At 41.9% G+C, this 25914-nt stretch overlaps 1 protein-coding gene across 1 annotated transcript; it reads right to left on the reverse strand.

The window, feature by feature from the left end:
• Positions 1-125: 125 nt before the first annotated feature.
• Positions 126-25497, reverse strand: LOC118422360 (hemicentin-1-like). The gene is made up of 13 exons (XM_035829879.1): positions 25201-25497; positions 11696-12007; positions 9973-10115; positions 9265-9430; positions 8051-8198; positions 7430-7545; positions 6635-6889; positions 3226-3397; positions 2596-2738; positions 2039-2158; positions 1304-1486; positions 655-761; positions 126-283 (listed from the first exon to the last, which is right to left on the reverse strand). Exons 1-13 carry the CDS (start codon positions 25286-25288, stop codon positions 209-211), a joined length of 2028 nt encoding a protein of 675 aa, XP_035685772.1. The 5' UTR covers positions 25289-25497; the 3' UTR covers positions 126-208.
• Positions 25498-25914: the final 417 nt, after the last annotated feature.

The raw sequence follows: 25914 nt of genomic DNA on the forward strand, positions 1-25914 counted from the left end.
TCAACACTGGGTAATGGCGTTGTACGGTATGGATGGTGGTCCACAGACTGATTCAGTTCCTGTCCAGTGACATTACTCTGACGAAGAACACCATCACGGTAGTCTCAACATTGGGTAATGGCGATGTACGGTATGGATGATGGTCCACAGACTGATTCAGTTCCTGTCCACTGACATTACTCTGACGAAGAACACCATCACGACAGTCTTAACATTGGGTAATGACGTTGATCCCTTTGTCCGCACGGTGTTTGGGGGGAACCGATGGGGGCATCACAAAACCCTGCAGGATAAAAAAAAAAGGAAACGTTACAAAACGACAAAAAACTTAGAAACAATTACAAGCATGTACATACGTTTACATTCGTCTAGTCTAGTCTAGTCTAGTCTAGTCTAACAAGGTACTCTTTGGTTTATTCTTACTCAAAAGAAACACAATCATAATTGTATATTGTATAGTGACCAGCCCCCCTCTCCAGCCCTGTCCTACCACTTGCTACCTTATGTAATCGGAAACCACTAGGAAGCTCCCCACACAATATGGATTAACGGAATTTCTTTATTTGCAGGATGGTTCCTGTTGAAGACTAGACTATGTGCGTCAGAGCGTATTCTGGATAAGGACGTGTTCTGGATGCAACAAAGGGAATTGACCTCCGTTTCCCAGGGGTCCTCCAGGTAGGGCGAGTCCAGCATGTTGTCCTCCCCGTCCGGCCTCTGTCTCTCCACAGTGGAGTAGGGAGGGAGGGGGTGCATCAAACCTACAGGGGTCAGTTGGGACACAAGTACGTAGCAATAAGATGGCACAATCGTTGTCTGCTTCTTTTTGTACAATATGCAAACTGTTTCTTTTAATGCTAGAAAATAATATTAGTGTGCTGGAGCACAGTGTACGAAATTTGAAAATTAGACATGTTCGTTAACGTTTATCAACAACTATCCATAGGCATATGACTTTATGAGATATTTTATAGTAACTTTGTCTATATCGGCTCATTATGTTTTCCAGCATATAAAGATATAGCCAACACTAGCATTCGAGATTTTTTTACAATAATGTTAATCACTGTTTAGTGCCTCATGTATGTCATCTAAAGGCCTGTGTTTCTACCACGTACTTGCCATCAACCTTCCTGAATAAACTTGCAAATAAGTTTTCACTGATACGTAGTACTTGGACAGACCATCAGTTCAGTTCAGTTCAACACATGAATATACTATTGACAACAATGAGATTGGAATACAATAAATGCATGTAATACAATGTATGTACCAAATCCAACAGAAAGCTGTGGCTACCTACTTGGGTAGGACAGCCCGATAGAGTACGGCTCGAGGTCCGTCCTGGGGGGCGGGCGCGGTTTCAGGGTCCCCTTAAAGTCCTGCATCTCCAGCCCGTCCCCCGGGTCCGACCCCACGGGAACCATGTAGGAGGGGAGGGGAGGCAACGCCCGGGGTAGCGTCAGGTCAGAGGTCGACGCTTTCTCTGGGGATTCGCCAACAAAATTAAAACGATTAGCAAAAAAAAAAATGACACGCTTTTTCCACACAAAAGGTAATTCCCTTTATTTAAATAAGTACAAAAGGGCCTGAATATTTGCATCATTAACGATAGTAAGTATGCGGCCCATACGATACAAAGAAAAACAATCTTATGCATACGCCACATTACCCACATTATTGTGATCCAAATAGCGTTTACAATAAACTTTCAATCTGTCCTTTGATCCTTCTCAAGTTGAAATGACCAGAAGCCCATATCACGTGATCGGAAGTGTGACGCCATCTATCATACTCAACCAACACGAGGGCCGATACCGACCGATTGGCCTCCGTCTCGATTGGTTGATGATCGATATAGGTAAACCTAGTTACAGGTAGGCCATAGTGATAGAAATCTGGCACTAACCACGTCTGACTCTTTCTGACAACCATATCCTTTTGGCAGTTTGTATCGGCCTCCGTCTAGTTTAGGGATAGTCGTCCTGGTAGTTACATAATTACAAGCAAACTGAAGTGATAGAAACCTGGTACTAACCGCGCCTAACCCTTTCCGTCAATCCCGTCCTCTTGGCGATACAGATGAAAATCGTGGCGAACAGAATCAGCAAGACGATGACCGTGACAGACGCGATGACCACAGCCTGAGTGTTGGTTGCTGTTTGAAAAGTATATGAGCATTGTCTTGAATAAAATTCACAGACTTGAATTGAAAGTTTTAATTTGAGTTAATCTTTTCAAAACTAATTATGATTTCGTAAATATGATGACCAGCACCTTAAGCTCTGCCCTGCCACCTGCTACGATATGTAATCTAACACCACAGGTTGTCTTCTACTTTACCAGTGACAGCAGTCTAGTTCTAGTAATTGGCCTTATTTGTTTGGAGCAATAGAGGAATACTTAGGAAGAAACGGATAAAAAGCAATGATTCCGTTAATGTAAACAAAAATAAAGTATACAATGAGAAGGGTTTCATCCATAGCCGACGTTTCGGTGATCATTTGTCCCTCGCTCAGGGAACACTGGCTTGCAGTAATCCACACTCCAGCTAGGTGTCTCTGCTAAGAATAGATGACGGAACACCATGACTACCTTTGACGTCCATGTGGAACTCCCGCTGGAAGGTGCCGAACGTGTTTGTTGTCTCGCAGACGTAAACTCCGCCGTCAGAACGGCCCACGTGAGAAATCACCAAGGTGTTCGTCACGCCACTGGCGGAACTTCTCTCCTCCTGCCTTCCCACGTGAAATAGAACATTATTTCTTGCCACAGAATTACAGCTACTTCTGTATGGTCTACCACAACTATACACACAAATAAGTGGATACAATTTAAGTAATGTAAAAACAAGTGTATAAACATGCTGCAAGTAACGTATCGTTACATTTATAATTCCATTAAAGATGTAAACATCCTTTGATATATTTACCTAGTGTTTATGAAAGCAAAGCTTATCTCCTATGATGTAATTGAGTTTATTTAAAGGCTGTAATATATCAAATTCTCTCCTTATTAGCATTGTGAACAAAAATGTCAATACATTTTCATTGCATAGGCTTAGGCGTAGAAAACAAACGTGATTCACTGTGCATTCTTCGTGTTTTCAATCTTTATGCTTGGTTGTATCACTGATACGGCAAATTCCCTTTTTCTTGGTCAAAAGTGTTTGCGTGTGTGTGTGTGTGTGGGGGGGGGGGGGGGGTAATTGGTTGCAGCAAGTACCTGATTCCTGGTCGCTGACTGGCCGTGACCGGTTTGTCCTGTTGCCCGGGGCCACGCCGCAGCCATCTTGTCTCCTCAGGAAGGGGGTCGGACAGAATCTCACACACAAGTCTGGCCGTGTCTCCGGACCGCACAGACACTTTCAAACTCACAGTGTTGATGTAGGGCTTTCCTTTGGAAGCATATAAAACCATTTCATATGAGTTAAGCGAAACTTTAACACTTCAACTATAGTTATGTACATGTTAAGCACAACATCAAAACAGATAAATCTCTACTACCGAAAAAAGAAATAGAATATCATTTCCGGTCGTTTAGAGTGACATCCATCAATCTTCTTGAGCGTTACTAGCATAAACTGGTGGAAGAAGTTGATGAAGAAAAGGGATTGGTTTCATCCGAAAAGTCCCCACGTACTCTCCGTATCTTATTCAGTTGTAGAAATTGTATTATCTTTAGACAGTTGACCTGGATGTATAACTTTCAGAAAAGTACGTCTATAATTGATTCAGCTAATCAACTGCACAATTATTTCAAAGTACGCTTTCGTCCGATACATTCATGTACGAGGGGGGTTCAGTAAGTTCTTGGCCTCACCAAGAAATAACAAGCACAACTCAGATTTTGAGGCACAACTTCATAGTATGAAGTCTTTTATCAATATCCTCCAAATTACAAATCATTGGAGTCATTACTTTCCAGGCATTCGTTTTTTCTAAATTAGAAGGTAAGTGGGGAGAAAAAGAAGGGTGAAGTGTGATCAGACAATTGGACCTCACACCTCAGGTTGCAGATCAATTGTCCACCTTTTTTTGCGTTTCGTCGCCTCTAAACGCAATGTATTTGGTTTTACCTTCAGTGCTTCAATGATGCTTCGATGGATCGGTGCATGCATGAATGCCTGAATGGTTCAACACTGTGTAGCATAGGATGAAGACCCTCCACATTTGTTGTTCTACCATTGCCTTATATGGCAAGACCTTCACGTTTGTTGCGTCAGCCTGATTTGTACGTGACATAGGCAACCGCATGTAGCCGCTACGGAAATGTGAATTTTCTGATGGAAAAAGCTGAAGACACATTAGACTTTCATAGGTAGATTTCTAATATATTTCATAATGTAATCTAATCTTAGGCTATTATTTTTATTCAATGATATTAAGGGATTGTAAGCTTATCTATTTCATTTGGCGCTATTTCAATTGGTTATTTGCGTTTGGTGACCACTATAGAAGGCGACAGACTCCATTCACATCCACCATTGAGGAACGAACGCTGTGAGGTAGGACTGTTCGGAAATACCATTGCATTGTAGTTTCGGACTTCAATATCCTGGAAAATGGCCATATTATATCTATTCTACAAGATTGCACAAGAAAAAAAGTGATTTTATCAAGAAAGCGACCGAAAATCGACATAAATAATAATATGTAGTGAGGTTAAAGCATTATGTACACTCACATGTAACACACGGATCAACTTAGCTCAAACGGTAAAGTCACAGGTCCTCAGATCCGAGAGAACCTGGTTCGAAACACCGAGAGTGGATTTTTTTCTTTTTAAATATTGAAGATAATATACAAATATTCTATTTGTTTATTGATATCATATTTCTATATCTCATTTTTTTATTATTTAAGAAAAAATGATTTTATCAAGAAAGCGACCGAAAATCGACATAAATAATACTATGTAGTGAGGTTAAAGCATGATGTACACTCACATGCAACACACGTAACAACTTAGCTCAAACGGTAAAGTCACAGGTCTTCAAATCCGAAAGTCCCTGGTTCGAGCCCAGGAGTGGATTGTTTTCTTTTTAAATATTGAAGATAATATATAAATATTCTATTTATTTATTGATATTATATCTTTATATATCATTTTTTTATTAGTTTAGTATTCATTTCATATATGCAAGGCCTTTGTCTTATGAACATAGATTCCAAACCCGGCATTCGAATTTTTCTGTTCATGGTAATGGAAAATACCGTGCAGCGGCTCCTATGCGCGGTAAGATGATTCTCGCAAAACACTCGCCACTAAACTACTATTCATGATGTAAACAGAGGCTCTTGATGTTGTTTGCATGAAACTCCATCAAAAACAGCGATCCTTTCTTACAGTAGCAAATGCTCCATTGTTCAGTATCGACTTCATTCAGAAGTTTTCAGACAACACGGACGTGGAAAGTCACACCGCTCGACACAAAAGTATGGAAATTTTCATGGATATTAGCAAAATTATCCAGGAAAGCAAGGAAGAAATGTTGTAAATGCGGAAACCAGTATAATAGAGATGAGGTAGCTGTTAATTGGTTTGGATATTTGTTTGACATTTGGTAGTCAATTTAGATAGAATCTTGTCACAGTGCTGATGGTGCTTTTTCAAGTGTACATAAGTACCTGAGTACTAGTATATTAATAGATTTTATAATGAACTTATTGTACAATTTAAAATAAAGTTGTAAGCCAAGACCAGCTATTAAACAGTACTCCTTTCCAAAATAACAATTTTTCTTATAGACGCAACAGCCCTTGAGTGACTTTTTCTAACAGATTTTACTTCAAGAAAGAGACAGTTCACACTCATAAACGTAGACGAAACGCCAGCTTTTTTTAAAAGCACTTGTTTTCGTTATCCCTTACCTAACGTTACTGGGTGTCGCCTGCAACATGATGATCACAATAATTTGAATTTTGGTACACATTTATATAAGACTTTATACATGTACGTGGGGTTATCAATAAGTCCCCGACTTTACCGAGAAAAAGTAAGCACAGATCAGATTTCGAAGCATAGATGTCAAGTATAAAGTCTTATATAAATATGTACCAAAATTCAAATTAGTGTGATCATTACTTTGCAGGCGACACCCAGTAACGTTAGGTGAGGGAGAAGGAAAAAAACGTGGACAATTGACCTGACCTGAGTGTGTGGGTCAATTTGCGCTGCTGGAAGTTAGAAACCCAATTCTTTTTGCTTGAAATAGGAAGAGAATCATTATCAAACATTTTGACAACGTCTTTTGTTAATTTATGGCATGGGAAACTAGACCCACACATGTCTGATCACAATTCAAACAACTTTTTTCTCGCCACTTACCTTCTAATTTAGGAAAAACGAATGCCTGGAAAGTAATGACTCAAATGATTTGAAATTTGGAGGATATTGATAAAAGACTTCATACTATGAAGTTGTGCCTGAAAATCTGAGTTGTGCTTGTTATTTCTTGGTGAGACCAAGAACTTATTGAACCCCCCTCGTAAGCTCTCGTCCAATTTCACTATCACACACAAGGCTGTGCCATTGCTATATTTTGCTTGACGCTAGGTACGCCACCTGTCTTGTTTCACGTAAACTACATTTAAAAATACCACAGATAAGAAGGGTTTTTCTTCGTGCTCACCGATGACATCCACGAAGGTGTGCCTCACATCGTTCCTTATCTGCCCGTTAGAAGCGACACACTCGTAATCTCCCTCCATGTCATAGTCAATCTGCGTAAACTCCAGCGGGTTGTCAAAGTACAGCTTTGTACCCTTCCGCCTCCACCGTACCCGGGGTTTGGGATATCCCTCCGCCTCGCACCGAAGAGAGAACCCTTCCCCGCCGGCTAGAGCGCTCGTTTTGTCCTCGAATCCAGACGTGATACTGGGTGGATCTAGATGGGACGATGACACATGGGAAATATTCATAACTTGATAAGATAGCTCACCTGAGCCCTTCCACTAGTCAGGCCCCCACTGAAGGTTGATGGCTAACATTTATCATCTATAAGTCAGAAGACTGGAGAACAATCTGTTATAATCTTGTAGATTTATGTCTGTTACCATGGTGAAGAAGGGCGGAATGACTGGCTTCCATGGTGACAGAATCATGAGCTCCTGTTGAATGGTTTCCATTGATGAATGAGAATCATCAACTTCTATTGAAATGTGTCCATTTAGCATCACTTTATACTGCTGACATGTTGTAACAACAAATAGAAGTTTGCAAAGTTGACTGAAGTTTGAAGAGAAAAAAACTTGGTGACTATAGAAAGAGAATGGTTCTCTCAAGGTGGGGGTCTACGACATGTACAACGGCGCAGGCTACTCGGGTGTTATTGTAAAAGTCAGGTAGATCAAGCTAGCTATACAGAGAGCACAATATCAGAAATATCAAAGAAAAGAAATGAAGAGATTTACGTGAGGAAACTTACACAGCACAATCAGTGTGACGGAGCCCTCTCCACTCGGCAGGATGCCGTTGTTCGCCAGACACCTGTAGCCGCCAGCTGCAGTTCTGCTCAGTTTTGGTAGGCGTAATTCGTTACCTCTGGAACAATGACAAGGGAATGAAAATATCAAGCCTTTCCCCTTCCCTTTCCAATGCGTAATTGGTGTCTTCTAGCTGCCAGTTGTGTTATTCTTGTCTTTGAAGGTGTAGTTACATCGTAACAATTAAGGCGCTATACTATTACCTGTGATGGATAGCGACGATCTACTTTCTATCTTTATCTGATTCAGAACGTCATATCAGCCTGCATAGGCCTTTTTTTTTTACTTTATTCCAACAGCGAGACAAAATATAAGTAAGTTTTATTAATGTTTTGTAGTTCTACTTGTAGGGTAGATAAGCCGTAGGGTCTTGTTGCTTAATAGATTTTGTCACACACTGTACCGTGTAGGATTGTCGACCAATAAAGTTCATTCATTCATACGCATGCTCCTTCTAGTAGCATTCTCCTACGCAGAGGGACCTACAGTCGTGTCCAAACTCCTTGGCTGAGTCAGCTAGCCGTTGAGGACCGTGCGTAGGAGGATGTCTAGTACGCACGTACCTGATTTCCGCATTCCCCGGGATGTCGCCATCCACTTTCCGCCATGACACAGCAGCTGGCGGGTTGCTGTCCACGTCACAGCGCAGGTCTAACGTCTCCCCTTCACTGACCCGGAGTGTCTGTCTCCTACTCCGCACTATCGGGGGATCTGTTGACGTGGATGGTGTTATATTAGCATTAAAGTTTATCTGAGTTGGTAAAATGAAGGTCTAACGTCCCCCCTTCACTGACCCGGAGTGTCTGTCTTCTACTGCGCACTATCGGGGGATCTGTGGTGTGATCTTTTTTTTTATTTCAGCCATATCACAGGTATGATGAAATATTTTGTCATATTCCTATCCATACTACAGTGCATCGGTAGTTTAAAAGTACATGGATGATTTTCAATCCATACTACAGTGCCGGCATGGTTGATTTCCCCCTCCCCATGTTGATGGCTGAAATATGCTGTATTTGGTCACAAGCAAATGTCAGCCTTTCAATTATAGAATGTAAGTTCATCTGCATTGGTAAAACACATTATGAAGAGAGCTGCAAGTATTGTAATCACTGCAATTTTCGACTAAATCGCTCATAAGCCTATTTCAGCTGTCTGACCCAATCCCTATGATTTCTGTACGTTTGACGTCAGCAATGGGTCAAAAGTCTATAGCATCTCTCTTCCTGGTTGAGAAAAGTCGACGGCATACGACATTTGAGCCACTTCTGACGTCACGCAGAAAGTCACGTGTCCACAGCGATCAGGTCAGGTAGCTAACAAAGACTGAGGAAGTCGGTCAAAACGTTTGGCAAGTCATTTTTTTAGCTGAAGAGAAATTAAACCTTCAAAATGAATTTAATCAGGTCAGACTGAAGTTTAGGAAAGGTTTTTCAATCAATGAATCATTCAAACAAAAGATTCTAACTAAGATACGTCCCGAATACAGTACAGGTCGACAGATGGAGCTGAGTTGAGTAACGTTATAATTAGATCCCCAACAGTGTCAGTGAGCAATAGAGTGTCCTAGAGTTCCCTCTTAAAGTTTCATTCTTTATGAACCAAATATGTTGATCTAATATGTAAAAAAAACTCCTGATTTCCAAAGTGTTTGGACCTTTATTTATTCATGAGAAGCTAAAAAAATTTAAAGGTCTGTGATAATAGACAGCATCACGTATCTATATCAAAGCAGATATAAAATAAACGTCGTGCAGAGAACGTACGTCACACCTACAATGCACGTTTAATATCGTTGAAGCCGCCATGTTGGTTGTAAGGTCAGGGTAACCTTGGTCAGCCACACACGTAACGTTCTTCCCATGATCCCATCGGGCAACTTCCGGAATCACCAAGTCGAGGCTGACGCTGGGCACGACTTCCGCCATGGCGTTCTGATTCGTCTGTGGCAGCAAATATCTTGTTAGCACCGAAGATGACTGTAGTCAACTGTAATCAACACTATCGTAACGTGTGGACTTTTGTTGATGGCATTGCTGCCCCTACGGAGACTACGGGACCGGTGAGGTGAGGTTGACAGTAAAGGTCCTTGAACCACCCAGCAAACTATGCATATGAACCATTCTTTATTTCATATTTTATTCAAGAAGGTTTATTGTAAGGATACATACATATACAGGTGAAAAGGTAAAAAGATGTATGTTCAACAATCTTCCTGATGTTGCTACATACATTACTGCAATTGAAGATAGTGAAATCTCGGGGATATTGTATTGATCGTCTTTAAAAGCTTGTTTCTTTCCGGCTTGCAATGAGGGCAGAGCGTATGGAATGTAGAGGTTTAATAGTAATCATTCAGACTTTTTATGGTTTGCTATTAGATCAAAGGGAAACAATGACCTCTTTTCATGGTTTCGTTTAAAAACAGGCAGCTAAAGCACCAAGCACTACCTTGAGTAACTGCCATTTACCGTAAAGCGCCTACCTGTTGCAGTAGTTTGGTAGCGTTGAACCACCTCAGCCTGGGTAGAGGGTTCCCTTCGGTCGCCACGCAAGTTAGCGTCATCGGCTGTCCGGCTGTGAACGTGACGTCACGTCCCTTGATCTCCGGAGGTTTTTTCATCGGAACTGTGGGTAAAAATGGTAGTTCGTTCGTTCGTTCAGTTCTTTGTATACGCCTAACGGACCATTCTATAGCAAGTTCCCTTGTTGTTTCAGTAGCATGGTATATCTTTACAGGGAGGCATTCTCCTTTTATGTACTCGATGCATGCAACTTCTCGAACCAAGGACCACAATGTTAGGTCAAGATACCTACCCATGATTGAACCAGAGTCCCTATTGCTAAATGATTGGAACTAGGAGGCATGCTACCAGTTGAGCTACAGGGACATCAGGGTAATGACGTTGATTTTTGACAGATATTCAAATCATTACATATAAATGATATAGATATATACCATTAATATCCTTATTTCAATATGGATGTGACCTAAATTTTAAGACATTGCTCAACAAATTCTAGTACAGAATTGTTTACTTTCTTTTATATGTTGGGTTGTCTTTCATACGCGCTTTCAAATTTTGCATAATGTTCCTATTTTGTTGTCAAGAGTTAGATAGAACCAATTTAGGTCGCCGCCCCAGTGGAAGCGGGACAACCTACGTCGACACAACGGCGATGATGAACATTTCAGATAACCGCCGCCCTTTGCGGTCCCTACTTAGGAATAAACATGATTACACTGATGACATTAGACAAGAGCGATCCCCTATTCTCCATACGTAGCGTAAATGTATGATCCCGATTATCGTTGCAGACAACACCGATGTGCTCCCCTCCTGTGTATAAACGTGATGAAGCTGATCACCACAGACAGCCTCTGTTACACTGTGTGCGAGTTCACATGATCATTGTAGACATTCACCCTTTATTTCATCGTCTGGTTCGAGCTGAAACGTCATGAAATTGATGATAACAGACAACCCAATACTCTCTGCCTTATAGTTCACGATAACGGGAATCATTTTAGACGCCTTCTATCCTTTGTTGCCAACTTGCCAAGAGCAAAACTGACAGGTGCATGACTTGTAAATACGTTTAGCGCTGAGATAACAAGAAAAGTTATTTCTACAAAGGCAACAGTTGCAAGTAAATATATGTGTGCCCTCGCATGGTCTAGCTTAGCATACTTTAAATGCAAAAATATTTGCGGCGGTTTTATTTCGCGGTGTTTGTGGTGGCCACTTCACCGCGAATCTAAATCCTCCGCGAACATTTTCCATAACAGTAAGAGACTACAGTGCATGGTGCTACCGCGAACTTAAAACCACCGCAAAAAGTCATTTTCCCGCTACCACGAAATTAAATCCCCGCAAACTTAAATGCATTTGCAGTATTACTGCCATGTTTAGTCTCACTCAAACACCTACATATACTTATATACGGTGACCATCCCCTGCAGCTCTGTCCTGCCACTTGCTACATCATGTAATAGAACAATATGGGGTGTCTATTACTTTACTACTAATCATTGTGTCAAGAGAAAGAAATGGAGTAAAACAATATGTGTCTCTTTCGTAACGGTAAATATGAGTATGTGTATTACGATTGAATAAAAGTGAGGTAATATGTTTCTCTTTCGTAACGGTAAATATGAGTATGTGTATGTGTATCACGATTTAATAAAAGTGAGGTAGAGTGCATACCCACAACGTTCAAAGTGACTTCTGCCTTTTCGGTAAGACCGAGAGTGCTGCATCTGTAGCCTCCTTCCTCCCTGATGTCAACATCTTTGATCTCTAAGTGGTACTCTCCTCTGGCGGGATCCCCGATGATGCGGTGCCTGGGGTAACGCGGGTCGACCTCTCGTCCTGTGGAGATGACGGCAAAGTTGGGCGGCCCTTCCCAGAAGACAACGCTCTGTGACGTCAGTCCGAGGAAGGCACATCGCAGCGTTGCCGTCTGTCCCTCCCGTACGGCCAGGGACTCCGGACGGACGCGGTAAGACACGGCGTGAACTATGGGAAATAGAATGCAGTAATGAGTGAATGACTGCTTGAAAGAGTTAATTAACAACATTAGATATTGGACTAAAAAACGTTGGAACAAGTTCACTCGTTACTATGTATTTTGTCTTGACTTTGTCTAGCTTTGGTTCCCTTTCGCTGAAACATCAAAAATGTGTGCTTATCGCCACAGATCAATTCAAAGTTATTTTTTGGCTAAATCTGTTGCACGGTAGATCTTATTCACTGTCACTGTCGAACGGAATTGGATGCTACCTGAAACGTATGACCGTTTCTAAAATCATATCTAGTTGCTTTAAGAACGGACGTACAGGGCAAAACGCTGCGTGAACTGGATTTAGGAGTTATCCCGGACTAGTAGTTATCCTGATATACAAGTTACTTTCGATAACACAGAAACGTTTTCGGAAATCGCAGGCTCCAACTTGCAATGATTGAACATCGTCGCCGCAATATAGGTTAGATATCATACATATGACCTCATCTAACATTTTGAATAGTATACCATATTTACGTATTAACAGAAAGCAGATCATTGTCTGTAATAGTTGATAAGGCAGGTCAGATGCGTTGTGCTGAAGCAAATTAGTTCTGAACTTCTTTAGGACAGCTCAGGTCATTTTACGATTGTTCCGATTCTCTCTGCCAGTGATCTGATCCAAACTCAGACCATCAGCAACTGTAGGACAGAAATGTTGCAACGTTGGCGTCTATTGGAAACGTGTAAATGATATCGTTAGAGATAAAGCCTTATTTAAGTACAAAAGATAACTTATTGTCCAGATCAGATAACATAATGTAGGAACCTACATGCACTGTTCCATATGGAACATTCTGTTTGACGTATTGCCTATAAATATTGCAAAGACTTTCTGCAAGATATATGATAGCAAGTGAGGATCCTTCCGCCATATTGGAATAAATATTTGTATGGTGACACGGGCCGGTAACCTTTACGATATGAAACCAGTGCCATTGAATTGGCTTTTCCCTGCTGACGAGCGCGCCAGACTGCGAATCGTCTTCCGGGAATAAATCAATGGCTTCTGTCATAATTGGGGTCGCGAACTTTTTCTTCATGCAATTCAAAAGTCCCAGCAAATGTGCTTTGCCAGAGGGTGTCCATGGAGGCCTTGGAGCTAGAAACACCTGGATTAGAAACCAAACCTGTCGCCTCCAGAGATTTTCGCTAATTAGATTTGTCTATTTTTTCCTGACAACTGGATATGCTTGAATACACACTGCTCATCACATCATATTGTATTATTTTACTACCGGAGCGACAATTTTGCGCCACTGTTTGGATTTCATTGCAACTTCCATGACAGATATTTCTCCACCCTTGGGTCGCGTGAAAAATGTATTAACCCTGGGATTTACTGTCAGTGTCGATCGCTTCACGTATTTACGGCCCGGTGCATCCTAAACCTGACGTCCCGGCGTCACACCTGACGTCCCAGCGTCACATCCCGCAGTATTACTGCTCGGATAAGTTGGGGCGAGGCCGGAGGTGGCGGGAACCATCTGGCTATGCTCATTAATGACCTGCATTTATTGTCCTCCTGTGCAGTGACGGTGACATGTCTGGCCTGGGATCAAAGAAAATGGGCGACTCATCCTACCAGAAGGTTTTTGAGATGGCGCTTGGGGTAGACTGATAAAACTTTAATCTCTGAAACCATCTGAACTGGAAGTTATTCCAGATATATACTATAAGACACAAATACAGAATCTGGTGTACGACGTTACTGATTCGTAGTCATCTTACAGATGAGGACATACGATGGGGAACGTGATTCATGCTCATTTAAGACCTGTATTTATTGTCCCCATGTGCAGTGACGGTGTCATGTCCAGTCTAAAAACAGCTGGGATCATAGAAGATGGGCAGCACATCCTCCAGACGGGTGTAAGAGATGGCGTTTGGGGTAAAACTGATAAAACTTTAATCTCTGAAAGCATCTGAACTGGCAGTTATTCCAGATATATACTATAAGATACAAGTACAGAATCTGGTGTATGACGTTGCTGATTCGTGATCAAGTATTTGGACAAGATCTTACAGATGAGAACACACAGAACATTATTCATGCTCATTAAAGACCTGCATTCATTGTCCCCATGTGCAGTGACGGTGTCATGTCCAGTCTAAAAACAGCTGCGATCATAGAAAATGGGCGACTCATCCTCCCAGGCGGCTGTAGGAGATGGGGATAGAAGGACTGATGACAAAAGTTTCGTCTCTGAAAGCGTCTGAACTGACATATGTGCACAGGGGGGGGGGTGATGCATATTCTTGTTCCACCATAGTACAGCACGAATGAAGGATTGATGGTTGAAGGAACGGAATGGGTGGGAATCGTTGTCGCAAAGTACTGTAGGGATATCCTCACATCCCCACTGGATATCTTTTAAAGTGACGACAGCTAGATGTGGGGTGGTTTTGTGTGACTGGTTGTTCAATGTGATATAATCAGCTGCTGCTGTGGCTTCAAAGTTTTCTAGAATGACTGATGATAAAATTTTCATCTCAGAAATCGTCTGAGCTGACATCTGTACACAGGGGGATGATGCATATTCTATTTCCACCATAGTAGGACAGGAATGGAGGATTCCGAAGATTGATGGTTGAAGGAACGGAGTCAGTTGGAATCGTTGTCACAAAGTACTGTAGGGACATCCTCACTGGAAATCTTTTACAGTGACGACAGCTGGATGTGGACTGGTTTTGTGTGACTGGTTGTTAAGTGTAATATAATCAGCCGCTGCTGTAGCTTCAAAATTTGTTTTCTAGAAGGACTGATGACAAAAGTTTCATCTCTGAAAGCGTCTGAGCTGACATGTTATGTACACATGGGGATGATGCATATTCTATTTCCACTACAGTAGGACAGAAAATAAGGATCATTGGTTAGTAGGTGGGAATGGTAGCCAGTAGTGGAACTGGTAGCCAGAATGCACTATAAGGGCAGCATCACTCAATGGATTTAGTACAACTTATAATGGTTTCTCTGAATGCGTCTGAACTGGCATCTGTACACAAGGGAGATGAATGGTCTATTTCCACTACAGTAGGACAGGAAGAAAGGATCAGTGGTTAGTAAGTGGGGACGGAGTAAGTGGAACTCGTACCAAGAAAGTACTATCGGGACAGCATCACTCACAGCAGATTCAGTACAACTAATAAAATTTTCATCTCTGAAAGCGTCTAAACTGACATCTGTACACAAGGGAGATGATGCATATTGTATTTCCAGTACAGTAGGCCAGGAAGGAAAGATAGGACTCTGGTTAGTAGGTGGGGACGGAGTAAGTTGAACTCGTAGCCAGATAGTACTTCAGGGACAGCATCACTCAACAGATTTAGTACAACTCATAAAAGTTTCACCTCTGAAAGCGTCTGAACTGACATCTGTACACAAGGGGGGTGATGCATGTTCTATTTCCACTACAGTAGGACAGGAAGGAAGGTTCAGTGGTTAGTAGGTGGGGACAGAGTATTAGTGGAACCTGTAGCCAGAAAGTACTTCAGGGACAGCATCACTCAACAGATTCAGTACAACTGATAAAAGTTTCATCTCTGAAAGCGTCTGAACTGACATCTGTACACAAGGGGGGTGATGCATATTCTATTTCAACTATAGTAGGACACGACTGAAGAATTGATGGTTGGAACGGAGTCCAATAATATAACCAGCCGCTCCGAAGAGTGGCTATATAGACGCAAATGCAGATACGATGAATTTGATTAGTGGCCAAGTATATGGGCAGTGTCTCACGGATGAAGACAAACAGAACTGTTTTATCTCTGAAAGCACCTGAAGTGGCATCTGTACAAAAAAGGGGATGATTAATACTCTATTCCCACTATAGTAGGGCACGAAGGGAGAATTGATGTTTGGCATGCGCATGTGGGAACGGAGTACGCGGTACTCGTAGCCACAAAGTACCATATAGGGGCAGCCTCAGCTCACTAGATAGATTTAGTCCCTAGATAGTTTTCACATGGAAAGATCGTTTGTACATGCAAAGCTGGTGTGGTACACGGAAGGACAGTTATACAGGCTATACACATGCAGATGCAGAAACTGGTGTGTTACGCCGAGGGTGGTTTTACTGGCGATACAGATGCAGAAGCTGGCGTGTCACGCTGAAGGGTGGTTATGCTAGCTAAATAGATACAGATACAGAAGCTGGTGTGTTACGCCGAAGGGTGGTTTTACCGGCTGTGCAGATACATACTAGTACTAGTGTGCAAAACTATATCAGAAAATAATAAGGCAACATACAAGAAGACAATTATGTCTAAGAATATCATTTGAACATTTCAAAACATTCGGCTGAGGCAGCCGAACACCAGCCGACTCAGCCGAACGCCAGCCGACTCAGCCGAACACCAGCCGACTACAGCCGACTAGCTCCCGAATCACTCCTAAACCATAGTCGGGAGAGAGTCGGGAGCCAAATTCGGCTATGTGTAACCTAGGCATTAGATTACCTTCAAACATTTGGAGAATGTATCACAACTGACGGCAAACAAAATTTGATTCATGGTTGAATTTTGGAAACATATTACAAACAAGTGTGTCTTTATTACTTTTCATTTTCTATTTATTCCTTTTCATTGCTTAAAAACAAAGTTCTGTATGGAATCTTCTTCTGTGCATACACCTATGATATATCGCATTGTTATCCAAAACACACGGCTATGTATAGGCAAAAGTCACGAAAGTCATTAGCAATATAAACCACAAACATGACGGTGTCGTTAGATAAACATGATTTACCATACTCTTTGACAATGGGGATATAAATTGGTAGGAGATACACTATAGATATAAACTAGGTGATAAAACATAGATGAATTATAAGGTAAATTAATGCCTTAAAATTATATTGCACCAGCTTTAGAATTGAAATATAGACACGCTCCTTACAGTTTGTGGCCATCACTTCTTCAATCCTAGAACCACGGAAAACTTCAGAACAGATAAACAAACACGAGGTCTTTCACATACAGGATCATATCCTAACAGAACCGTTTAACACATGAGTAACAAACTGTGACCACATTCAAGACGTTTTAGCAGCAGCTAATGAAACATATGTAAAAGGTAGCCAAATAGAACAACAGGTATATGTGGCACATGTGGTTTTTAATATCTTAGGATATGACACATGCGGTTTATTGATTGAGATGTTGTATGTTATATTGTGCTGTAAATCTTTGTGTGTATTGTTACTCCTGGAGTAGGTGTCACATATTACATGTGACAGCTAGGAGTTTGGTTTTACCTTGCCTCAGACCTGAGATCCTCCCGCAACATATTTTATTGGAGCTTAGCTTAACCCTTGTGGTGCTTACAAATTTTCACTACACATTTTCCCAATTCTGGGCGTTTTAGACCCTTTGGAAAATAGGGATACTGTTTCCACTATGCTGCATTTCTGAAAAAGAGACCTTATTAAGCTTCGTAATGATGTGTAACTTTTTAACAAAAAGTAGTGAAAACAGTAACATAATTTTATGCTCCCCAACAGATGTTGGGCGCAGCACTTAATAAACCCATAACCCTCCCCTGCGACATATGAACTTAGCCTGAGATTTGTCCTGCGATGATTTATGCGCCTGTCCGGGAGAACGTTTTGCACAATCTTACCTGCTGTTCGCCATTGATTTTGTGTCCGGCGGTTATGAGAACATGCTGACACCATGTCTGGTCTTTGATTTTCCTTCTGCCGTTTGTAACGGCTTCCAGCTTACACCGTATCTATACACCACAACCCCACTCCTACCCGCAGTCGGAGGGGGGCGGTCAATATATCATACTACTGCAAATACGTAGCTGGCGTCTGAAAAATAAAAAAACACTTTGTTCACAATTAATCGTTCTTAAGTCTAGTTACCTTCGCCAAAATGTTATGTTTGCGAGTTTGTCTTTGCGTGTGTGCCTGTAACAGCAGTACTCAAGAAGCTGTGGACGGATCCTAATGATAGTTGGCATGCTGGTAGGGATCGGGAAAGTGGGGGTTAAGTCTGAAAATGGGCCTACTAGCGGCTTTCTTCTAACCTGCGGTGCGTCAGGATTGGCGGTTGCAAGACGTTGACACCATGTCTGCTGTTTGATTTTCGTTCTGTCGTTGTAACGGCTTCCAGCTGACACTGTGTCTATGCACTATAACCCTATACTCCTACCCGCAGCCTGAGGGGGGGCGGTCAATAAATCATACTACTACACATACATAGCTGGCGTCCTAGAAAAATAAAAACACTTTACTCACAATTAATCGCGCTTGAGTCTAGTTAGCTTCGCCAGGAAGGTTATGTTTGCGAGTTTGTCTGTGCGTGTGCGCCTGTAACAGCAGTACCCATGATGCTGTGGACGGATCCTATTTTGATAGATGGCATGCTGGTAGGGATCGGGAAAGTCTGAAAATGGGCCTACTAGCTTTCTTCTTACTTGCGGTGGGTCAGGATTGGCGGTTGCAAGAAGTTGACACCATGTCTGGTCTTTGATTTTCCCTCTGTCGTTACGGCTTCCAGCTGACACCGTATCTATGAACTATAACCCTATACTCCTACCCGCAGCCTGAGGGGGACGGTCCATATATCATACTGCTACAAATACGTTGCTGGTGTCCTAGAAAATAAACACTTTACTCACAATTAATCGTGATTAAGTCTAGTTAGCTTCGCCAAAAATGTCTGCGAGTTTGTCTGTGCATGTGTCTGTAACAGCAGTACTCAAGAAGCTGTGAACGGATCCTAATAATAGCGGACATTCTGGTAGGGATCGGAAACACGAAGGTTAATACGTGAATGTATCAAGCTACTTCTAGTATTTATTTGCGCTTATTTGTTATAATTTTGTTTTTAACTTTATAGGTAATCTTGAGGTGTCGGTCTTGTAAAGGATATACTAATCCTGTTGCCCACATCTCTCAGATTTCATTCTGAAAATCTCAATAAATAAATAAAAACAGGCATAAACTTTCGGTGACCGCCCGTCACCTGTCACCAGCCGGTGTGGCCAGGAGAGAGGTGATCATGACAGACAGTCATCGAAAATCAGCTGTGCGGTCGGTCATGTCCTGAAGGTATAATTATGTTTGATAATGTGTTTGAAACGATGCGTCTTCTAGTATTTATTTGGGCTTATTTGTTATAATTTTGCTTTTAACTTTAAAGGTACTCTTGAGGTGTCGGTCTTGTAAAGGATATACTAATCCTGTTACCCATACCTCTCAGATTTCATTCTGACAATCTTAACAAATAAATGAAAACAGGCATAAATTTTCGGTGACCGCCTGTCACCTGTCGCCAGCCAGTGTTGCCAGGAGAGCGGCGATCATGGCAGACGGTCATCAAAAAGTCGGCTGTGCGTTCATGTCCTGGAGATATAATTATGGTTGATAATTGTGCTTGATACAATGCGTCGTCTGGCATTCTGCCCGCAGTTGCACCACAATCTCAATCCGACCCACAGACTGGGATCGAAGGTAGCAGGTTGTGGATCTTGACACTACTACATACAACTGGCGTTTTCGCACACAATTGTAAAGCCAGTGTTGCCAGGATGAAGGTGATCATGACAGACGGTCATCGAAAAGTCGGCTGTGTGTTCATGTCCTGGAGATATAATTATGTTTGATAATTGTATTTGATACAATACGTACTTTTGTGTTCTACCTACACCAGAAACCCACTCCTACCCGCGGGTTGGATGGAATGTAGCAGGTCGTGCGTTCTAACACGTCTACATACAGCTGACGTTGATACCCCCTTTCCACTAGGAAGGCGTTCTCGCCGCGCTCTCGATCTCTGCGACATAGAGTTGACATATCACTCAACGAATTGTATAAAAACGAATCGAATTGTTTTACACTTTGTGCATTTTTTTGTCGTCTCAGTCACTTTTACGTTTTGTATGATATACCCAGTGTGAAACTTAAGGTTACACATATCCTAGTTAGGTCGCAATGAGAGCGTATCGCTATCCCCATCTAGTGGAAAGGGGGCCTTACGTACACAATTGTAAAGCGCTTACCAACAAGTCTGAGACAGTCGTCTCAAGTGAAATGATCGGTATGTCATTGCCTGAACGAACTTGACAATGTACAGTGACAATCTAGAGTGAAAATGGTCTCCACGTCACTAAACTAAAAGTGATTAGAAATTTTCATCATGTCAATAAAGCTGTATATGACTTTTAATAAAAACGTAGTTTCTAATCCATTAGCATCAATGGACTATCAAAAACGACGATCGGGCAGGTCTAGCAATATTAGTATTTTCATTAAATAGACTTTGCAGCTGACATGTTGTCTGTGATTTGAGATATTGCTTCTGCTATCTGTTAAACTTATATTGCGTTAGCCAATTTTCTGTATGTGCGAGTTGGTGCGATTACTTTTAGAAATATCATCTCGCCACTCAGACAGACTGTCTCTGTAAAGTAAGGATTGTAGTCAAAGTTTGTCTACGTGTTATATTTTCTACATTTTAAGCAATTCCACGGGGCTTATCATCATTTAAGTGCAGTCGTCTTTTCCTAATGATATCATCCCAGGGCGGCAAGAATATTATTTTCTCAGACTCTCAGACGATTTGGTAAGGCGTAACAAGTCTGAAGTCTGGTGGTTTGTCTAAATGGTGTGTTTTGTACAATTTAAGCAGTTCCACTGGGTTTACATCCTTTTAAGGCACTGTCCTGCTGATAACATTTGGTAGTCAACAGTTTAGGTGGCGTTTGGACAAGTTTGAACATGTTCAGCACCTCCTCTGGGTTGTATCCAAATCTACTTTCTTTCCGTTGACAGACTTAAAGACGACTACTCTGTTCTTAACATCACTAAATGGTGTGTTTTGCACAGTTTAAGCAGTTACGATGGGTTTATCACCTTTTAGGGCGCCGTCTCGCTGGTGTCATTTGGTAGTCAACGGTTGTCTAAGTGGAGTTTGGTTCAATTTGTACATTTTAAACACCCCTTTTGGGCTGTACTGTATCCGAATCCATTCCTACTTTCTTCCTCTTTACGTATACAGACTTTAAGAAAATCACTCTCTACTTAAAATCACCGAGTCTTCCACTTTCTTAGAAAAAGACGCCAAATTTATTAAGTTAGAATTTAAAGTTAGCTTTCAGATAAGAGTAGACAAGAGGTGATATTTTTTGTAACCATTTGTGTGTCCCTTTTCATGTTTGATTTGTGCCCGGGCAAACATTTGCAATAAACTTAGAATTACATATTTCTATATTCTATGAGTAGGCTTGTAATGCTGTTATCCCGTCAGACCAATACAACATATAACCAATCACCACTAAGCTCGCGTCGTTTTAGAAGACCGATCCAGCCTGATAGCAGTGGTTTCTGTTCCGTACATGTATCTCATTTCAACCCCGCTCAGCTATCGTTGCACCCCCTGAGAAATGGTGTCAGCGCCGTAACACTCAGGGAAACTTGATTGACAGGCAGCCAATTTCCTGCAGGCCAGAGAGGGAAATTTCCTCGGAGCTTTGACTGGACAGTCCGCGCAATGTGCTGCGCGCCGTGATTTAAACGTCAGGCCCGATAATACCCTGTCATTAGACGGACCAATTTGGCAAGAAATGTGGGAGGGTGACAACATGAAGGCCTGTGGGGTGGATTCGCAATGGGAGATGTCTAAAGAAGTCAGTTTTGTTGTCTATACTTCACTTGAACTGCGTGAGATGCAATCAAGCGGTGGGATGGGAACCGTCAGTCATGATCTGTTCGGGACGATCGAGTTTATTGCCGTCACAGATCCTTTCTGCTTCAAACTCATCCAGGGGCTCACCAGTTCTGACATCATCCAGGAGCTTACCAGTTCTGACATCATCGGAGTCTTCTGGGATTGCCGCGGAATCTGCTACGGGCTTTAAATGCCTGGGACAATCGAAGCCTGAAAATCCTGACACGAAATTTGCAGATTTATCAAGAGACAATCTTTCAGACACCATTCTTCTCTTCTCCGGGGTTGCCTCGGAATCTGCGGGCTTCGGGTGCCTGGGACAAGCGAAGCCCGAAAATCCTCTCACAAACATGATCGAAATATTCAGGTATACCGAAAGACAACCGTTCAGACATCATGTTGCACTAGAAAATAGCAAAACATCACCCACTTCTAGGGAATTGCCGCGGTATCTGCTAAGGGCTTTAAATTCCTGAGACAAGCGAAGCCGGAAAATTCCTGCAAACATGATCAAAATTTGCAGATATATTGAGAGACAGCCTTTCCGACATCATCCACTTGTCCAAGATTGTCAGAAATCTGCTGAGAGCTATAGATAAGGGGGATCTACTGGTGGAAAAGCAAAACTTCACTCCCGGGCGTTTAGTCTGACACCTATTACTCTTCTTCAATGTCACTAGAATGAGTAATATTCTAGTAACTGTCAAGAAGAGTGATGAATGTTTTAGAGAGTGAATTGCCTTTAAATATTGTTTACGTGGATGTCAAAACCTTCATAATCGTAGCGCAATATTACTTCCTCGCGTATATAATGGAACATTTACACGTGTTGTACATTCTGAATCAATGATCTTTTCAAGGATGTTGGAACAAGGTGGAGTTCAATAAAAACGACAGAGTAATTGGACCAATAACTCTTCATCCTATAATAATGCATGACCTAACATTGACACACCGCAGTCACACAGGTCGTGCGATCGTCGCACGACCGCTAACTTAGGGTATTTTGGAAGACAAAGGTGAACGTCTGCTGCAAAATTACAACTGTCTTGGTACACAAAATGTTGTTTTAAATCCATGCCGTTTGATAGTTCTACAACGGCCTGATTGACAATCCTATGGCATCAAAATCGTACGACAATCGCATGTCACCGCGCCTTAAGTCGCAGTAAGGTCGCAGCGCGATCGCCGTCTGGTGCAACGGTGCCTGAAACCAGCTGCACGTGGGATTTGCAGAATGTAGAATGCACTTGGCCTTGCCTGGAGTATAGAATAAAAATAGAAAGTCCGTACCTGAAAGGAGTAATTGGTAAGTGTAAGCACTCATAGAAACCCTGTAAGCTTATAAACCTTAAGGAAATCCAATCTTACCACATTAAGCTTCGCCAAAGAGCAAAAGAACCCTGCAGGCAAATAACTTCCCTTGGGCAGTCCTTTATTGATTGAGCTCCGGACTATCCTCCCTACTGACAAGCAGCGAAACCAACACCCACTAAGATCAAGTAGGGAGATTAGTACAGAGAACTACCAAAAACTTAAATAGCATCGCCTGGTCACCAGAAAGCGCATTACGCCCAGGTAATTGTCTTTGAATACGCGGTGGAATGCACTGCGGTAATAGACAGCATTTCGCTCCATTACTCGTCACGAAAAGGATTACCACCGATTAAGTGTACGGGCAAACTGGTGAACTGGGAGGGCTACCGAGCACGAATTGAATTTGTGGTAGTCACACTTCGGAAAGCCTTACAACAGCACAGGGGAAATGGAGAAGTAATACCTAGAATAGCTTAAGTCTTTGATTCACCGCAAAGGAGTAAGTCTAAATGAAACACAGCGCGGCGTGAAGACGTGAGGATGCATCTCTGCCCTTTCTATTTGTGAAATCTGGCACCTTTGGGCCCCTCCGTTCCGCTGTGAGTGACTCCTCTGTCTGCCGTGGTGTTAAATGGGCATTGTGCACAATAAACGGGGTTCCCACAGTTACCGTAATATGCGCATCTCTTCCCCAGCCTTGTAGTCACCGGCACATGTATAAACATGAACATATACGCTTTATTGAAGAAATACAGTGACTTTCGTACGTTTAACTACAAAGAATAAAATATCATACCAGCTAAGAAATACAATCTAAGATCAGTATAACTGTACTCTCATGTTACAAGCAGGTTATATTAATCGCGATTTTCAGTATTTCTCTAATACAAAAGCGTGTGTTAGCCTTTTTGGACGTTTTGAACTATGAACCTTAATCTAAAAGAGTACACGTTGTATATAACACGTAGTACACGTTGAGTATAACGTTGGTAATAAAATTGATGTTCTAATCATTATTTAGCAGACGTTGTTTAAAAAGCAGAATCATTACCTTAAATTCTGCAGTAACTCAATCAGATTAAACAAAACGGCTGCACTGAAGTCTCTCCAACATTGTTAGATAAGAAATCAAAGTACGTAATTAGGTTATTCTGGTGTTTCCAACCATCCGAGGGGGCGATTATAGATATCAGGGCGCAATATCTGCTTTTAAAGAAGACGTACTCACACATACATAAAATGTACCATCAATATGTTTCAGAATGTGGGACATATCTGACAACATCTAACGATCAGTCCTTTGTTATCATAGCGTATTGTCGTTTTTATGAAGACGTCTATATGAAGATTCGGCAAATTGTATTTATGTATTGATTCTCATATATGCAGGGACTTTGTAGCCCTGTGCATTTCGGCGGCAGCTATCGGACTGTGTCCCCTCCATATTGTTGCTGTTATCGAAAAAGTGATAACAGCGCCCGAACCTGCCATGATACGGTCGGGACATATTTGGTCTATCGCATTTCGGCGCGCAGCTTTGATAAGAATATTCTTGATGGAAACCTGGATGAAAGGACTAATAAAAGCGTACATGGGGCGAGCGGGCTTTGTTGTAATATTCAAGACATGGATTTGGGCGTGATCAAATTATACAAAGGCGCCGAGTTCTTCAAACGATACTAATCTTTCTGTTCTCAAAGACGTACCATATGCTGTTAATGATGTCATGGTTGATTTTAACTTGATACAACATGTATTCATGCTTGTTATGTATATAGGCACACACTCCTATTGAAATATGGTTGATGAACAGGTTACACTCTACTTCAAGTATTACATATAGGCAAGTCGGAATTCAGCTGAGTCAGCAAAATCTTATAACATACCTAACGGATCTCATAGATCAAACACTTTCGTACAGCTGTGAATGGAGAGCCTAGTTATCCAGTTATTTGCTAAATGGATGAAATTATTCACACCGTACGGTTTCTAACGGTTTCTAAACGCCGTGCCTCAAGTTATTAACGATAGATTCCGCAAACGTCAGTTTCATTTAGAAACTGCACATGCATCCGATAAATCTGTTCGTGCTTGTGACAAGTGTCCACGATCTACATATAACGTGTACGGCAATAATAAATAAGCTCCTTACCTTTAACCAAACGCGACAGCACAACCAATATGACGAGAACCGCCCACTCCGTCCGCCGTAGTTCCATCTCTCTACTCTGAGATGTCATCAGTCCATAATGACAGAGCGATATGCCGAGTCTCTTACATACACAGTCTCTCTCTCTCCTCGCGTCACGGGTTCTGTGCGCAGACTGCCTGAAGAAGTGGCCGGTAAGGCGGCAGGTCCGGCTCTTTAATAACCACACACACACGGCAGAGCCCGGAGCGTCAGGCGCGCTGCAGACTTGTTTATCCCACTTTGTGCCTGTAATGCGGGCCGCTGTCAGGAAGTCACCGGGTAATGTGTCAGGCCCGCGCGAGGTGCACCCGCTGTGCCACGCCTAATGTAATTACCACAAGGACCATACATACTCTCATCTATCATGTTTCCTACGCTTTGGGGCATCGTATGGAGAAATGGCTAAAGTTAAGGGTAAAGTGATGGCTAGGTTTTAGTCTGTAAGTGTAAAACTCGCAAATCAATCTTTAGCGTATATTTAAGTAGCTTAAACGATCAGGTTAAGATATCGTCATATTTAAGTGGACGTTAAGTTGTTCGTTAAGTTAAGGGTAAAGTGATAGTTAGGTTTGTTCGTAAGTGTAACACTTTGAGATGAAATGGCGCAATTGCAAATCGATGCTTCCTCTGTAATGTATGCGTAAACGACTTTAAAGATCAAGAAAAGATATCGTC

The sequence above is a fragment of the Branchiostoma floridae genome, chromosome 9, assembly GCF_000003815.2.
Source record: "Branchiostoma floridae strain S238N-H82 chromosome 9, Bfl_VNyyK, whole genome shotgun sequence".
Classification (NCBI taxonomy): Eukaryota; Metazoa; Chordata; class Leptocardii; order Amphioxiformes; family Branchiostomatidae; genus Branchiostoma; species Branchiostoma floridae.

Coding starts and splice junctions, on each gene's coding strand:
- LOC118422360 (XM_035829879.1), bottom strand. CDS start 25,288: ATGACATCTCAGAGTAGAGAGATGGAACTACGGCGGACGGAGTGGGCG. Junction 7,546..8,050: donor CCGGGGAATGCGGAAATCAG/GTACGTGCGTAC, acceptor TCATTGTTCCAG/AGGTAACGAATTACGCCTAC. Junction 3,398..6,634: donor CACCTTCGTGGATGTCATCG/GTGAGCACGAAG, acceptor ATGCTTCCAAAG/GAAAGCCCTACATCAACACT.